The sequence below is a fragment of the Notolepis coatsorum genome, assembly GCF_963971535.1.
Source record: "Notolepis coatsorum genome assembly, chromosome: 15".
Classification (NCBI taxonomy): Eukaryota; Metazoa; Chordata; class Actinopteri; order Aulopiformes; family Paralepididae; genus Notolepis; species Notolepis coatsorum.
Genome location: NC_140179.1, coordinates 95,498,435 through 95,517,008, shown reverse-complemented (window position 1 = coordinate 95,517,008; position 18,574 = coordinate 95,498,435). Strand labels below are relative to the sequence as shown.

Here is an 18,574-nt window from a genome sequence, read left to right as displayed (position 1 = left end):
CCTGACCATACAAAAAATAAATCATCAATATACCTCCAATAGGCTTTAATGTGTCCAACATATGGATTATTATTGAAAATACATTCAGACTCAAACTTCGACATAAAACAGTTGGCCATATTAACTGCTACCGGGCTGCCCATAGCTAGGCCTCTTTTCTGTAAAAAATATTGATCCTGAAAACGAAAATAATTCTTATTAAGGACTTCCTGAGTCAATGATATTAATGCCTCCGTAGAGGGATGTAGCTCTATTCTCTGATCCAAATAATATCTACATGCACTTAACCCATCAATATGTGGGATGCTAGGATATAAACTAGAAACATCCATAGTACACAAAATATCGGTAGCTTCTATACTGCACTCATACAGCTTACTTAGAAAGTCGGTAGTGTCCTTTAAATAACCAGGTTGTGCTGCAGCCAATTCTTTAAGGTGTGAGTCAACAAATTTTGAGATAGGTTCTGTAAGTGACCCGATACCAGCCACAATAGGTCGACCTGGTGGGTTATGAAGATCCTTGTGAATTTTGGGCAAAGTGTAAATAATAGGTCTTACTGGGTTATCATTCACCATGCACTTAAATTCCTTCTCAGAAATCTCACCCTCCTTAAGAAGGCGCTTTAGAACCTCTTTGATCTCAAAAGAGAACCGAACAGTTGGATCTGTGCTTAAAGGAATATACACATCTGTGTCTGCTAATTGTCTATTTATTTCAGCAACATAGGAACTCTTATTCTGTACCACTAAGGCCGAGCCTTTATCGGCCTTCCTGTACACCAGATTATCTAACTGCATCAATTCCTTAAGTGCTAGTCTCTCTGACTCAAGCAGATTAGGGAATAATCTAGTTTCATTACTTTTCCCACATAGAAGCATAACTTCATCCTCCACTAGTCTACAAAATGTGTCAACTGATGCATGATTAATCTGTGGAGTGAACGTGCTACGAGGCTTGAACAGTGTTTTAAATGGTCTATCAGCCGTGTCCAATGAACTGACTTCTGGCAGCACTGTGCTTCCAGGAGTAGAATAAACAATATTTTTGTCGACATCTCTAGAATAAAAAGCTTTAAGCTTAATGTTCCTAAAAAACTTAAACAATTCAACCTTTGTAGTGAAACCGTCCACCTTACGAGATGGTACAAAAGAAAGTCCTTTGGACAGTAGTTTACATTGAGAGTCACTGAGGTCTACCTCTGAAATGTTGACTATGTTTGCCACCTCCCCCTGCGTCTTCGGGTTGGAAGCTCTCTTGCCTCGTCGGGTCTTCCTGTGCCTCCTCTCCCTGGTAGGGGAGGAGAGGAGCCTGGCTGAAAAACCTTCCGGCTCCTCGTGTAAGGGCCGATCCTTTCATGTCCTGGTTGTGTCTCATCTGAGCTTAGAGCAGAGGAGGAAGAGCCAGGATAGGGCCGAGCCCCAGCCTGGTGTGCTTGCCTGCGCATACGTGTGTGTATGAAAGTCTGTGAAAGCCAAGGGTAAACCCTATTGGTTAGGAATGAATGCCATGTATGTGTAGAATATTGTTGTATTATTATGAAATTCTAGTGACCAACGGCCGCAGGGAAATGTAATAGATGACGCCGTTTTATCGGAGGCTGTTGGGACGTGGCGGACATTAGCTGCTACGTTAGCCGCGGGGGCGAGCAAAGTTAACTATGGACGGGGCGTCGTGGTATCGAGTGTATGGAGTGGATCGGAAGTGTCATGAGGCTATTGGGATGTGTGGTGTACGTTAGAATTTTCGAATTCGGTGGGTTTAAGGTCATTGTTTAATGAAATAAGGAATCGAGTTGGAGAAGTAGTTTGACCCGGAAGTCGTTCTAAGCTCTGCTAGACCAATGGTGCCGGCTGGCGGCGGGGTCAAGCTAGTGTTTGCAAATGGCCTATGTATGTTGTAATGTTTTTGTGTTGATTAAATCTGTACACTAGCACTTAAAGGGATTAGAGTTCTGCTGCGGGGTGGAGCTGTGTTGTGCTAACATTGCGGTGTGTCGGCCCGCGCGACAAAACGGGACAATATGCTGTTTGGGGCCGTTATTGTGGGGTCATGGTTGAAGCTGAGCTAATGCTGACTAGCCGCGCTGGCTATCACACATAAAGCTAACGGAGCTAATATGCTAAGCTACCTGTGCTAACGACGTAGCATGATGGGACTCTCGGGATATCTCGCGGTGCGCGGCCATCTTGGGTGGGGCGCCGTGTTTACCATCTTGGATGGGGCGCGTGGCGTCCATTTTGGGGGATTTATTTTTTCATAGCGATGTGGTTAGAAGTGCACTAGGGGGCGGTAGAGCCATGTCTTAGGCTCCCGTCCTAGGTTAGATACAATTCTTCACATTGTGGTGTCGTTTATACAGGAGGTCTTATCTCTTGTGGTACAGTAACTTTATTACGTTGGCGGTACGTTAGATTAATAGGCAGTGGTGACGATTTAGAAGCCACAGTCTTATTCATTTTTCTCTCTTTAGAACCCCCCCCCTATCCCTCTCTCTTCTCTCTCTCTCTTCTCTTTCTCTCTCCCCCTCTTCCCCTCCCCCTCTTCCTTCCTCCCTCTCTCTCTTCTCTCTCTCTCTCCCCCTCTTCCCCTCCCCCTCTCCCCTCCTTCCTCCCTCTCTCTCTTCTCTCTCTCTCTCCCCCTCTTCCCCTCCCCCTCTCCCCTCTCCCCTCCTTCCTCCCTCTCTCTCCCCCTTTCTCTCTCCCTCTTTCTCTCGCTCTTTTTCTCCCTTGTCACGGGGATGGCGTTGGTGTCTGGGTTGACTTTCTATTGGGTATTCGGTTGCAGTGTTAGGTTGTTAAATAGTGTGGATTTGTTTGTATTATTTATTGGGGTTTCCTGTTTATGTACTTGATTGAGTGGTGCTAGCGTGGTCTGTGGGTTTCTAGTGCTGGTTTGGTTGACGCCCGCAAAATGGTGATGGCGAGTGGGACATGTGCAGTGACAGTGGTAATGACCAGCGTCGGGGCGATGATGTCGTGGCAGCGGGCGGTGGGGCCGTACTCTCTGGCTCTCTCAGGTCTCCGGCCACCTTCCGGTCCCTTGACTTAACGGAGAAGTGAAGCGCTGCTGACCCGGGGCAGCACAGGTTCAGGTTGACAAAGCTGCATATGGACCATAGGATGTGGTCCCTGGGTGGTGGCCGGTCGTGTTGGACCAGCGGCACTACACTTTGGTCGGTATGGCGCTCGTACTTCTTCCTTTGCGTTTGGACGAACTCTGGCTGGTGTGATGGAGACTCCATGTCAGTGTCTTTTGTGTTGCGTTCATGGTGGTGTGGCTGTAAGTTGGGGTGTGCTTTGATGTTATGTTTGGGACTCTCTGCGCAGATGGACCTGCGTATGAGGGGTCGCTCTGCTCGGCTGCACCTGCGGTTGCGATGTTGATAGGGGTGCAGGAGGATGTGATTTTCCATGGTAGGGTGGTTCTAGTTCTAGTTCAGGTTCGGGCGAACAAGCAGTATTTTTATTTTTTGGTCAGGGGTACCGGCTCCCAACTCCCCCACTGTGGTCGCAGGGGGTCAAGGGGGGCATTGGGGAACGGGTTTAGGCTTTATGTCATATTATGTGTGGATCTTTAGGTGGAGGTGTTTGTTGTTGTTAATGTGAATCTGAGATGCTGTGTAGGTGCAGCAGTGGTTGAAAGTTGTGTGGAGTTTTGAATATCCTTGTGGGGAGCCCGGGGATTCTCTTTCAGGTTGAAAACTGGGAGGGGATGTCTTGGGCTGCGGATGGCAGACCGGTGGGATATCATTGGTCTGCGGGGATTTCGATGGGGATAGTGTCTGCGCCTGTAGTTTATTGAACAGGTAGTCGGGCTGCAACAGTAAGTGACTTCCGGGTAGGCCTGATTGGCCCCGACAGGCACGTGACGCGGCAAACTCAGGACGCGCAACGAGGCTGCTGAGAGCTGTCGCACGGAAATAGGCTGTCTATTGCCATTCTCTAACACAAACTCTAACCTTAACCAGCTCCTTAACAGCGCCTAAACTTAACCGTTCTAACCTTAACCAACTCCGAAACAATGCCTAACCTTAACCTTAACCTTAACCATGCCTAACCTTAACCATAGAAAGAATATTGCCATTCTCTAACACAAACTCTAACCTTAACCAGCTCCTTAACAGCGCCTAAACTTAACCGTTCTAACCTTAACCAACTCCGAAACAATGCCTAACCTTAACCTTAACCATGCCTAACCTTAACCGGCGAAAGAATACACGTTAAAAAAAATCACGTTAAAAAAAAAAAATTCGATGGGATTCGAACTCGTCAACAACGGACCGCAGGATCGCAGGACCGCTGCTCTGCGAGGTGAGCTAAAGCGCTGAATGAAAGTCATAGCGGATTTGGACGGTTACATCATTCCGCAAGCTCTGCCGCGCGGCAGAGAAAGTTGCGCGTCACGTGCCTGTCGGGGCCAATCAGGCCTACCCCGGAAGTCACTTACTGTTGCGGAACAGTTACACGCAGTCGGGCTACGCCAAGCACGGGGATTCTGTGATATGAGTCACTGAAGATTTATTTTTTTCCTCGTGAGATGATGGCGTGTGTTTAACACCTGAGGTTTGGTGTTAAAGAGGGGGTATGTGTATTAATTATAAATAAGTTATGTGAATAATGTGATGTAAAATGTGATGTGAGATAGGAATACATTTTAGACTTTCTCAGGTAGAAATACAGCTACACATAGAAGGAGATGCTAAAATTAAATCTACACATAAGTCATTAGGCGGTCAATAGGCTTTAGAGAATTTTATGAAATTAACATGACAAATATATTAAGCAAAGAAGAAATTTCAATTAAACTAGATTACCATATCATCACAAATGTTTAGAAATGATAGGTTGTAAAACTAATTCTGATTGTTCAAAGGAAAGAACCATCAACGTACCAATGGACGGGAGAGGTTGATGTACAATGGGTGTTCCTCAGAAAGTCGAGGACACAACAAGGGATTGGGGGAAATCCAGTTTTCCGATTGGACAACAGACAGAACACAGCTAAGGCCGTGTCGTTAAGATTTAAATAAATTGCACTAACTCTCTCTAAAGTGGTATTAGTATAGAGACGCGCAACATTTCTATGCTTAAGATAAATAATGAAATGAAAAGCGAATATCACTGGAATTTAAGTGTTTTTTCTTTCTTTCTCCACAGTTGCTCGGGGCGGACTGAGACAGTGCTGACGATTCCAACTCCAACGGGGGAGAAATTGGCTATTGTAGCCGGGGTATAGTATACTAAGCGTCTTGTCAATTCCTGTCTGCACCAATAAAATCTGCCAGTATGAGTGGTTTTAACTCAAGGTTGTAAAAATAGTTTGAAATACAGAGAAAATTGTTTTTCCAAACGGTAAAATTACGAGTGGATGAGAGGGAAGTGTGAATGTTAAATATAGAAGCAAATTCACCAACTTTGATAGGAGCAATTAGAAGCAAAAATAAGATAACAAAAACGAGAGTTGACAATTAGTCTATTTCATTCAGATATAGGAGTTTATTTATTTTTATTTTTATTTCCTAGTTTTTTACAAGCAATTTCTGCCTCAGGCCGGAAGTTTTCATTTTGTTTCTTCTTTTGATTTTTTTCTTTCTCTTTCTTAGTGTTTACGGGGGTGGTTATGCCCCTAGATCAGTGATTCCCAACCTGGGGTCCGCGGACCCCCTGGGGGTCCGCCAGGGGGCGCAGGGGGTCCGCCAGACCACAGATGATTTGAGTTTTTTTTTTTTTTTTTTTTTTTTTTCTTTCAGAGAAATATTTAATTAGCATATTTTTTTCATCAGAAGCATAAATAGTCTCTCCACTACAATAAAAAATAAAGATAAATAAATAAACATCTAGACATGATTTTTGAACGTTAACAGTAGGCTACCGGGTAGCCGCTAAAACGCGAATCAGTTGACTGTATCACTTTCTGTAGCTAGCCTAGCACGCTAGTTAACTTTCTCGGCTCATCTGCAGTCAGCCGCCAGAGGCGAAAATGTGTGACAAACGAAAAGGAGATGACGGCAGCTCATCTGCAAAAAAAGTTAGGACCTACAGCAATCGCGAAAATTACATCACCATGGGCTTCACTGAGGGACCAGACAAACGACCTGAGTGTGTGATTTGTGGAGAAAAGTTGGCAAACTCGAGCCTGAAGCCCAGCAAGCTGAAGAGACATCAGGCATCTAAGCACCCAGAAACCGTTGGGAAGGATCCGGACTTTTTTCGGAGGAAAGAACAGTCTCTCAAGGCGAACAAGCCTGTTGATGTTAGAGTAGCGTGGAGCAGGGGTGGCAGTGATTTACAGAAGGCTACCGAAGCCTCCTTTGAGTGTTCGCTTTTAATTGCAAAAGCAAAGAAACCGCACAATATTGGTGAGCAGCTCATCAAACCAGCCTGCATCAAAATGGTTTAGAAACTGTGCGGCCCACAGGTGGCGGCTAAACTAAAATCAGTACCACTCTCGAACAATGTAGTGAAAGACCGAATTGATAAGATGTCAAGTGATTGCGAGCAGCAGCTGTCAGAAAAGCTTAGAAAGGGTCCATTTGCCATACAACTTGATGAAACTACAACTGTCGCAGACGAGGCTGTGCTCATCGTTTATGTGCAATATATCGAAAATGAGGATCTGAAGCAGGACATTCTCATGTCAGTCAACCTTACTACCACCACTCGAGGTGAGGATATTTTTACTGCAGCGGATTCTTACTTCATTCAACATAAATGCAAACCGTTCACCATTAGGGCCTGATTTGAGAGGATGAATACAGGATTTGAATATTGGCCAAAATTTTGAAATACATATGGTGCAAGATTAGATTTGTTGATTGAAGGCACAAGTCAAAGAAGCATAGTGGGTATAATTATGATGCATATGCCTGTGTATAAGCAGTTTGTTATTAAAATGACAAAAAAAGGTATTAAACCCAGCTAGGACAGATTCTCTCTGCTACTGATTGGAATGTCCTGTCTCATATTTAGTTTAATTTGTTGCATTGATTTGTTCCATAAATGCAAACCGTTCACCATTAGGGACTGATTTGAGAGGATGAATACAGGATTTGAATATTGGCCAAACATTTTGAAATGCATATGGTGCAAGATGAGATTTGTTGATTGAATGCACAAGTTAAAGAAGCATAGTGGGTATAATTGTGATGCATATGCCTGTGTATAAGCAGTTTGTTATTAAAATGACAAAAAAAAGGTATTAAACCCAGCTAGGACAGATTCTCTCTGCTACTGATTGGAATTTCCTGTCTCATATTTAGTTTAATTTGTTGCATTGATTTGTTCCATAAATGCAAACCGTTCACCATTAGGGCCTGATTTGAGAGGATGAATACAGCATTTGAATATTGGCCAAACATTTTGAAATGCATATGGTGCAAGATGAGATTTGTTGATTGAAGGCACAAGTCAAAGAAGCATAGTGGGTCTAATTGTGATGCATATGCCTGTGTATAAGCAGTTTGTTATTAAAATGAAAAAAAAAAAAAAGTATTTTATGGTATCTTATTAGGAGGGGGTCCGCGAATTTCATCAGAGATGTTTGGGGGTCCCTGGGGGGGAAAAGGTTGGGAACCACTGCCCTAGATAATAGGTTGATTTTGTTTCTTAGGCGGTGGTTGAAAAACGACACGCACAATTTTTGGTTATTGTTTTCATTTGTTTGTTTTGGCATGTTTTTCTTTGTTTTTGTTTCTTTTCTCTATTGTTTCCTAGGAACCTGACGGGCTGGGAGTGATCTCTCACAAGTCAGGATAGGATGGTGGTGACACAGCGGGACTGGTAGTATATGTCTATATAGTGGACTGAGAACAAAGTGGATGGACTGGAGCTGGTTCATGATTTTGTTCTCCGCCCATTAAGAATCCAGATTTAGGATCTGGGAGGTTGTGTCGCAGTTTTGTGGGGAGTGTTGGAAAAACATGATTCTCTGTATATAGATAAGCTCAGTAGATTTTGGTCGCTATTGGCCAAATAGCTTTTGTGTAAGGTGTGGACATGTGTAATTGATCATTGGCTTATGGGGGACTCTGACGGCTTGTTAGAGGCTGGCAGAGTGGGTGAAAGAGGTGTGTTTAAAGCAACTGTGGTTTGTTGCCAGGCTATAGGATTGGTTGGCGACGGGGTCTCGTCAGTACTGGCTGTCCGTACCGAGGAAACTGTCTGGAAATGGAGGTATGATTGTGAAAATGATATTCCACACTCATAGGGTGGTAGGGTATTGTGTTGAACTTAAGACATTGGTCTAGTAATAGAGAGTACAGCACAAAGTAAGGAGAGCCATGTGATTTTTTTTGAATATTAACGATCTAGAAGCCATGAAATATATAGATAAATTATTTGGAAAAGAAAAAAAAGTTGTCAAACAAAAACGAGTGTCTGAGGGAGGAAAAATTGGATTCTCAATGAATTGTTGTGATAAAAGTAACCTGCGTTGTCCACCGAAGCGTATATACTCACTGCAGGATACGGATGGGAGTTTGGGTTGTCAGCATTCATCAGAGAGTGGTACGAGGAAAACCAAGGACTCCATCGGTACTGTTGATCCAGGACACTGGCTAGTGTCTACCCAGCGGTTCCATGGGGAACCATAACACTGCGGGTACCAAGAGATCCAGGAGAAGCCTAACTCTCAAGCGTTGAGAGTTCCGGCCAACGCAGTGACCGAGTCCTGAGGATTCGGAAGGGAACGAGAGAGGCCAAACGACAGGCAATCTACGAGGAGAAGGGCTGCAAGGCCTCATCAACTGCTCCGGCTGTCAACGGACAGGCTGCAAGGCCTCATCAACTGCTCCGGCTGTCAACGGACGGGCTGCAAGGCCTTATCAACTGACCGGGTGTCATCGAGCGAGGGGGTCGAGCCCCTATCGCCCCTATCAACGACCAGGCGGAGGGGGGAGAGAATCAAACCTCTTCCACTATTCCGAGGGTCGACGGGGGTCGAGCCAGTGACGACTGTAGGAGACAACACAACCTCCTCAACAGCCGTGACAGCGCCAGAGGGGAGGTCTAATCACCCCACTTAAGATCGACGCAACTGACATCCGAGGGAAGAGCTCCTGTTTCAACTGAACAGGTCATACAGCAGGGGGTCATGCCCCTATTGAGTGACAGCACGAGGCGACAAGGCCTCGACAGAAGAAGGGGAGGGATCGGAAGGCAAAAAGGTGGCTTTCTGATTCAACCTCCCTGTTTGATGCCAAGAGATGTGAGTGGCAGTTAGAGTGAGATCAACAGTTTTGATCTGCACCATCTCTGAGAAATGAGGAGGGGTGGATAGGTCAATCCGGCAGACATTGACCCCCTCTCCCTGTTCCAAGTCAGAATTTGACACCCCTAATGGAAACCAGTGGAAATTGATCCTGGTAAGCGAGGTCTGATAAAATATCAGAGTGGGAGAAAAAGGGTGTCAAAGACTGCACACAGTGAATGAAAATGGACTGAAAATAAAGATGTTTGAAGCGTATAATTATATATAGGAAAAGGATGTAGAAAAAGTATGTTTTTTTTCGATTTTTTAGGATCAGAGTGTGATATGCAGTATGTATTTTTATCCAAGTATGATTTAAAATGTTTTATTTTTATCCAGGTAGTGGAAAGCAGTAAGCAGAAGTTAGGATCTATATTTAGCATATTATACTAGCTAATTAAGGATAGTTAATCTCTATCCAAGTGTGGATTTGTGGTATAATTTGGTAAACTATAGCTCCTAAATATTGGAAAATGTCACTAAAAGAAAAGGTTGTTAAGAAATAGGCTTTGGTCAGAAACCAGCTGTCACATTCAAGCAAATGCCTAGGAGCAGGATGTAACCAGAGGCAGGGTGTGTGTGATCGTATAGTGGATGTAATCAGGCATGGAGAGACAATAGGTGGTAAACAGAAACTGTTTATACAGGGTGGTGATGGAAAGCGTAAACAATAGATGACCACATCTCATGTAGCTGTTATCTCCTGCCCCGCGGCCTGGGGACACAGAACTTAAATGTGTTTTCACTGGTTTAGGATGCTTACAATTAATGTGAAATACCTGCAAATATTACTGTTATGTTGCACTGATGATGCTGAACAGAATGATATAAAATATGCTGTGTTTATGACAGAGAGTCATCGAGGTTACAATCAAGCCTATTATATAAACCAAACTGGAAGCTAAAAGAATAATTATAAAACTATGAAACTGGGCTTGAGGGTAACAGACGGTGATTCTCATCTCATATGAAAGATTCTACTAGTTAAAAGTAATATGTCTGTGTTTAGATCTGAGAAGAATCTGTGAAGTAAGTAACTGAGTCTTGGTGAATCAAGTGGGAACATATTTTAATGAAAGCTAAATATAAACTGTTTGTAGTTATTCAACTTAAGTTAAAAGGACTGTTCTGAGACTTAATACCACAGTTATTAAGTCTATTTTTAACTAAGCAAATAGCCCTTTGATTTGAAACAATGAAACGAGAAACAGTTGGACTAAGGCCCACCTTCTTTGAAATTTGAACTGTGAATGCTGGTGATTGGATGAGACCATTTGGGTGAGGTCATGGATGACCTCACTTTGAGGAGTTTCGCCTGGTTGATAAAAAGGGGGGTGGGAATCACAACAAGGAGAGAGACCGAGAAGAGAACACACCTCCCCAACCATGCAGAGGATGGCGAAACGGCAGAGGAACACGAAGAAGAAGCTTTTTGAAACGAGAAAATAATCCTTGTGTTGTCGCCAGACAACAAAGGAAATCAACAACTCAACGACGCTCGGCCACTAAGGCTCCATTTAAGATTATTATTCTTTAATCTACTTTCTTAGTCTAGTGTTGATTACAAACGGCATAGTGTTTAGTACATCAATACTATTGCACACTTCATTTTCCATTGAAACCAGAATCATTGTTATTTCACTTTTTACTTTGAATAAAAACAGATCTGAGACAACTTCTCCTCTTCATTCTCCTGCTTAGCTGCCGTCCTGCAAGGCCGTGATGGTCTTTATAAGTAAATAGGTTTTAAGGTGAATTTAGAAACACAACACAGAGTAAGGTAGTTAGATGGTTTTATAAAGATAAAACCCTTATTCCTTTTTACTATACAGATTCTCTACCTCTTCCAGGTAGGCCCTCTCGTCGTTGGCAGAGATCAGGCCCACCATCAGCAAATTTGATGATTGTGTTGTTGTTCCGCTGTGCCACGCAGTCATGTGTGTACAGGGAGTAGAGGAGGGGGCTCAGAACACAGCCCTGGGGGGCCCCTATGTTGAGCGTGATGGATGAGGAGGTGCAGTTGCCTGCTCTTACCACCTGGGCTCTGCCCGTCAGGAAGTCCATGACCCACTGGCAGAGGTCATAGTTCAAGCCCAGGTCCCTGAGCTTGGCTATGAGTTTGGAGGGGACTATGGTATTGAATGCTGAGCTGTAGTCGATGAACAGCATTCTCACATAGTTCCCCTGCCTCTTGTCCAGGTGTGATGCTGCTGTGTGCAGCACATGGGCTATGGCGTCCTCCGTGGACCTGTTAGGGCAGTATGCAAATTGCAGGGGGTCCAGGTTGATGGGGAGGGAGGAGCAGATGTAGCCCTTCACTCGACTTCTCGACTCTAGACTGGTCGACTGCCAACCTCTTAGAAGCGTGGCTAACGCTAATGGCACTATACTGTAGAAGTACAGTATAGTATATTTTTACAGTAGAAGTACAGTATAGTATATTTTTACAGTAGACATACAGTATAGTATCTGTTTACAGTAGAAGTATAGTCTCTGTTTACAGTAAAAGTACAGTATGGTATCTGTTTACTAACCAAGCTAACCTGAACCAAACTAACCTGAACCAAGCTAACCTGAACCAAGCTAAACTTACCTGAAATAGTCACTGCAGTCACACAGGAGGGCCTTGTGGGCATTCAACTCAGTGCTGTTGACTTTAATAACCACATCACAGAGCCTTCCCTCCAGAGGCAGCTCATTAAGGATTGTACAGGACATTGTTTCCTTTTCCATGTGGGGATTTTAAATTGTATCTACAGAATATATTCAAGCTTACAGACAACTAGCCGGAAACAACAAGTGAGATCTTCACTTGTCTTCTGAGATCTGATAGCTTCTGAGAGAATTGTTGAATATAATACTGTACCAAATGTTCTAGAATGTTTGATTATGATATCATACTGTGACATCACAAATGTTCTAGAATGTGCTATTATGACACCATACTGTGACATCACAAATGTTCTAGAATGTTTGATTATGACATACTGTGACATCACAAATGTTCTAGAACGATTGATTATGACATGTACTGTGGCATCACAAATGTTCTAGAATGTTTGATTATGACATCATACTGTGACATCACAAATGTTCTAGTGTTTGGTTATGACATCATACTGTGACATCACTAATGTTCTAGAATGTTCTATTATGACATCATACTGTGACATCACAAATGTTCTAGAATGTGCTATTATGACATCATACTGTGACATCACAGCATACTGTGACATCACAAATGTTCTAGAATGTTTGATTATGACATCATACTGTGACATCACAAATGTTCTAGAATGTTTGATTATGACATCATACTGACATCCAGTTATTATTAACGGCGTTACTAACGGCCTTAGTTTTTTCAGTAACGAGTAATCTCGTATTTAATGTTGCCCAGTTGTGGCCTGTTGAGGGGCAATATACATATCAAAAGTTCCAAAACATCTATTGTGTTTGTATTTGTATGATCCACTATATAAACATAGTAATTATAATATCTACATACATGGCATTTGATTGGAGGCTAGTCTCACTTTGTCCCACAGCAACATTAAAATAGTTTAGATTTGTGTATGTTGTTTATGTAAAACATTTACTTGAAAGTAACGCAATAGTTACTTTCTGAAGTAACTAGTTACTTTTATAATTTGTAACTGAGTAAGTAATTTAGTTACTTTTTGGAAGAAGTAACTAGTAACTGTAACTAGTTACTTTTTAAAAGAAACTTACCCAACACTGGTGACATCACAACGGAACATGTTTGAGTTGCATTTGAATAATTTTAATAAACATAAAAAAATAACAAATAAAATGATAAAAAAAACTACATAAAACAATGATACAAATTATAATAAAATATTTAAGTAAAATTTATAGAAATAAAGAAAAATAAGACAATGAAATAAAGATAATAATTCATTTAACAGCTATTTTAAAAGGGTACGTTTTGAGCAGTGCCAACCGAGTCTGCTGTCCTAACAGACTTGGGGTCTGTAGGGTAAGCACTTATTCCCTCCGCCCTGAACATTTATGGAGATGTATGGGCCTTTTAAGTCAGTGATAAAAGTGTCTTTCAAGGATAAGTGAGCTCCTGCACTGATTATTATAGTTCAATATTCAATATTTGATCACCAAAACCCCCCCAAAAGCATAAAAAGGCCCCTCCCCGCCCGGGTATATGGAGAGAAGTTTTTTTTTTCATCAGTCTGCATCATTGATTTGGGTATATGGAGATAAATAAATTATATTTCTACAGCATTGGTCTTGTGTTGTGTAGTGTTTGGTGAATTTATTGTATATTTGCACATTATTTGTGTACTTCACTTACAGTACTCTAATCACTGAGAAGTACAATAGCTAAATGTGTTTTAGGTTCTATTTCATTCTGGCCTCCGCTCAGCGTCAGCCTGCACTAACCTCACTTTGTGCACATGCACTGAATAAAAACTGTTGCAGGGTCAGTGTGCCAGGCGGCGTACTAATGGGGGGAGAGGGCCCGCTCTTGGAGGGGCCCTGTCCGAATACGCTGGCGATGTGGGGGGCAGTGTCACTAAGTGACCGCCTGGTGGGTACTTGATGCCTGGTGTCATTGACCTCTCCGGGCCCCCTTTTTCCAGGGGATCTAGTCCCTTCAGTGGGTCTGGGTCTTCCTTCGCGCTCCGCTGCTACGGCCTTGCCACGGGGTTGAGTTTGCTCTTGACCCCGTGATTTTGGGGGCAGTAACGAGGGTTGTTCCTTCCGTTCGTTCCCTGGTGGCATGCAGGTTGTGCGTGTGCGTAGTCGTGGGGTCAAGCCACGATCTGCTCACCCTGTGCGTTGAGTTGCTTGAGTTCCTCTTCGCACGGTCGGATCCGTCTCCCTCCCGTCCTCCAATAGGAAGGGAGGGTCGGGGGGCTCGGTCCTCCCCGGTCTGATGGTTGTGGGGGGCCTCAGCGGGGTACATTTGTCGAGCTTCTGGCTTCCGCTCAGCTCCTCTTGTGCAGACTGACGCTGAGCGGAGGCCAGAATGAAATAGAACGTAAGGTTATGTATATCTATAAGTTTGGGAAGGAGGCGAGTAGGTGACCACACACCTGCTTATGAAGGTAAGCGGATAGGGGTGTGGCCAGACGAATGTTGGTACGTAAAGGTACATTGTGGAATTTTTTATTCAGTGCATTGTAACATGCGTTACTTTATGAAGAAGATGTCAATGTGTTGATAAGTGAAGTGTGGGCCCAATATGTTAGGATGTGCCAATGTCAGCATATTTGGGTCACTTGACCTTTAAGATTCCAGGTATGGGTGTGGTTAGGGGCGGTCCTAACCATCAGGGGGCCATCTTGGATTGGAATCATGGCCTCATGGAGTTTTGTTTTGCTACTGCTATTGTGAGAGGAAGGAGGGATTTTGCCAGGCCTCCAAAAACATTCTTCAGTAACCAAGGACAGGTCAGCTGCAGTGGTGCTTCCCAGTGGATTACTATTTTTGCCTTTCCTTTTTCTAAGATGTGGATCAACCCAGGACTTATCACCTTTTGGACACTCAAAGGTTTGAGTGTTGCTGGACAATACTAGCTCTACCATGCAGGCTGCATGGTCGGGTAGGCCTGAACATTAACATGGTTACATTAGACATGGTAACATTATAACATGGTTGCATTAGACATGGTAACATTAACATGGTTACATTAGACTAACATGGTTACATTAGACATGGTAACATTATAACATGGTTGCATTAGACATGGTAACATTAACATGGTTACATTAGACATGGTAACATTATAACATGGTTGCATTAGACATGGTAACATTAACATGGTTACATTAGACATGGTAACATTAACATGGTTACATTAGACATGGTAACATAATAACATGGTTGCATTAGACATGGTAACATTAACATGGTTACATTAGACATGGTAACATTATAACATGGTTGCATTAGACATGGTAACATTAACATGGTTACATTAGACATGGTAACATTATAACATGGTTGCATTAGACATGGTAACATTAACATGGTTACATTAGACTAACATGGTTACATTAGACATGGTAACATTATAACATGGTTGCATTAGACATGGTAACATTAACATGGTTACATTAGACATGGTAACATTATAACATGGTTGCATTAGACATGGTAACATTATAACATGGTTGCATTAGACATGGTAACATTAACATGGTTACATTAGACATGGTAACATTAACATGGTTACATTAGACATGGTAACATACGGTACATTAGACATGGTAAACATTTATGTTGGGGCTAATGGACTGTAAAGCTGACGGGACCGTTCTTATTGGTTTGAGATGATTTTTGTTGTACCATACGTTGCTATGGGGTGCCCCATTTATTTTGATCTTCTTTTTGGTTAATACAACACTTTGAATTTAACACTGTTCCAGTACTCTCATTCTTTATAGCTGAACAGGTTGTTTATTATTATCAAGCTTGTTACAGAAATGGCAACCACGAAGGGACCCGAACCCTCAATCTTCTGATTCGCGGCGGATAAGAAGGTCATCGCAACAAGAGTCTTGGGGACAGTCAAGTGGTTCAACGTCAAAAATGGATATGGTTTTATCAACAGGAATGACACGAAAGAGTACGTGTTTGTACACCAGACGGCCATAAAAAAGAACAACCCAAGGAAATACCTTCGCAGTGTTGGAGATGGAGACACTGTGGAGTTTGATGTGGTTGAAGGGGAGAAGGGAGCAGAGGCGGCCAACGTCACCGGCTCAGCAGGCGTTCCAGTCCAGGGGAGCAAGTACGCCACTGACCGGAACCGCTACAGGCGCTACCCCCGCAGGAGGGGCCCACCCCGCAATGGAGAATACCCAGATAACTATCAAAGCGATGGCGAGGGCGAGCCGCCGAGTAGCGGGAGCCGTGAAGGCCGCAAGAAAAGCAGCTGTGAGGGGGCAGAGAGCGCCCCAGAGGGAGACATGCAGCCACAGCAGCGCAGGCCCTCCTACCCAGGCAGACGGCGCTACCCGCCATACTTTGGAGTAGGAGAGGAGGTATGGGTTAAGTTGCACCCACTGTCTGATGCCAAGGCCATGTTTATGGCAAAACTTGCTCCAAAGTGGAGAGGGCCAGCCACAGTTCTCAGACATTTAGGGTCAGTGAACTACAGAGTAGCCATGGATAGCAGTCCCACCACCCATGAAACCTTGCATGTTGAGAACATGAAGATGTGTTATGGCGGTGGTACTACGCTTGGTGGGGGGATGTGTAACATGCGTTACTTTATGAAGAAGATGTCAATGTGTTGATAAGTGAAGTGTGGGCCCAATATGTGCCAATGTCAGCATATTTGGGTCACTTGACCTTTAAGATTCCAGGTATGGGTGTGGTTAGGGGCGGTCCTAACCATCAGGGGGCCATCTTGGATTGGAATCATGGCCTCATGGAGTTTTGTTTTGCTACTGCTATTGTGAGAGGAAGGAGGTGGTGGGGGGGATGTGTAACATGCGTTACTTTATGAAGAAGATGTCAATGTGTTGATAAGTGAAGTGTGGGCCCAATATGTTAGGATGTGCCAATGTCAGCATATTTGGGTCACTTGACCTTTAAGATTCCAGGTATGGGTGTGGTTAGGGGCGGTCCTAACCATCAGGGGGCCATCTTGGATTGGAATCATGGCCTCATGGAGTTTTGTTTTGCTACTGCTATTGTGAGAGGAAGGAGGGATTTTGCCAGGCCTCCAAAAACATTCTTCAGTAACCAAGGACAGGTCAGCTGCAGTGGTGCTTCCCAGTGGATTACTATTTTTGCCTTTCCTTTTTCTTAACGATTACCATAGGCGCAGCCCAAGGAGACTTGGAAGGTTGGATAATGCCTTTTTCCAGCATGGACTTCACTTCCCTATCCACCACAGCCTTTTTCTTCGGTGAGACCCAATATGCCTTTTTTCGAACTGGCTGCTCATCTGTCGTTTGGATGGTGTGTGTCACCACCTCTGTTTGCCCAAGCTGCTCTGAACAGACCTTTGGCCACTGGAGTAGAAGGTGATGTAGGGCTTCCTTGGTGGACTGATCCACGTCAGCCTTGCTGACAAGTACTTGGAGATTGACTTCTTGCTGGGCTACAGGGGTTGCTGCTAAGTACAGCCCCACCAAGGGCTTCCTCTTTTCATCCCAGTGACCCTCCCATCCTACCTCCTCTTGAAGAAAGCGATGGAACTGGAGTTTCCCTCCATGCCTAATCCCATATGTCCCCGACTTAAAGTCAAGTTGGATTCCCGTCTTAAACAGGAAGTCAAGGCCTAACACAACTGGGAAGGCCAAGTGTTCTTTGCTCATAATGTAGGCATCCATCAGCCATAAGTCCTCATGCAACTCAAAACAAAGTTTAGCCCGCCCCCAAGCAGGATGAACTTTTCCGTCTGCCAGGAGGAATGATTGCTCTGGACTTGATGTCAAGGATTCCTGAGGTTTCTTTATGTGTGTCCAGAGAGACTCTTGCAGCAGGGTGTATGTAGCCCCTGTGTCCAGCAATGCATTGCACCTCACTCCACGAACCAATATTGGAACTACAATCTTACTCTGGAGTCCTTGAATGCTGGAGCCACTAGGGGAGTCATGCATGAGTGTGCTCACATACCCTGGTCCTAGTCCCCTGTAGCTCTCCTTTGGCTGGGGGGAATCCTTACTCGGTTTGGGTTTCTTTCCCCACTCTCTGTCTCTACTTGCATTAGCATTGACTTTATCCCAATAGGAAGACTGACTAGCCCAGTCAGCTTCAATGAGAGTCCCGATTCTCACCAGCTCATCAACTGTGTGGGCGGTTCCTCTAACACTATTAGCTAACTTGGGATTGCAGTTGCGCAAAATGAGATTGACTATCTCCTTTTCACTGTAACCTGGCCTCCAACGCATACACAACGCCCTATATTGGAATGCAAAGTCTCTAATACTCTCCTTTTGGCCTTGAATCCGATCCCGAAGCCTTTTCTCTCCTTCCGCCTCATAGTCTTCTGAGAGGAATGACCTTGGAAATGATGACTTAAACTGTGCCCATGTCTTGACCCTTGACCTTTCCACCCGCCACCAATCTTTGGCGGTGTTCTTTAGCACAGTATTTAGGGTTGCCAAAATACCTTCATGGGTCAGCTGATGAAGGGCCAGGAACTCCTCACACTTCTCTATGTATGACAGCGGATCAGTGTCGTCCTCTGGACCACCAAAGCAAGGAAACTCGACTTTCACCGGCAGTTTGTAGCTGTGAACAGGTGCTCCCATTTCTCTCCTCGAGCTCCCTCTGAACTCAGCAGGCTCGCTCCTAGGGTTGAAAACAGAAAAGTGAACAGACAGTG

The 18,574-nt window shown here is 43.9% G+C and overlaps 1 protein-coding gene across 1 annotated transcript; it reads left to right on the top strand.

The window, feature by feature from the left end:
- Positions 1-10,172: 10,172 nt before the first annotated feature.
- Positions 10,173-18,239, top strand: LOC311242148 (Y-box-binding protein 1-like; the record flags this gene model as incomplete). The annotated part of the gene is made up of 3 exons (XM_084331100.1): positions 10,173-10,190; positions 15,771-16,277; positions 18,207-18,239. 3 exons carry the CDS (start codon positions 10,173-10,175, stop codon positions 18,237-18,239), a joined length of 558 nt encoding a protein of 185 aa, XP_084187226.1.
- Between the last annotated feature and the right edge of the window lie 335 nt (positions 18,240-18,574).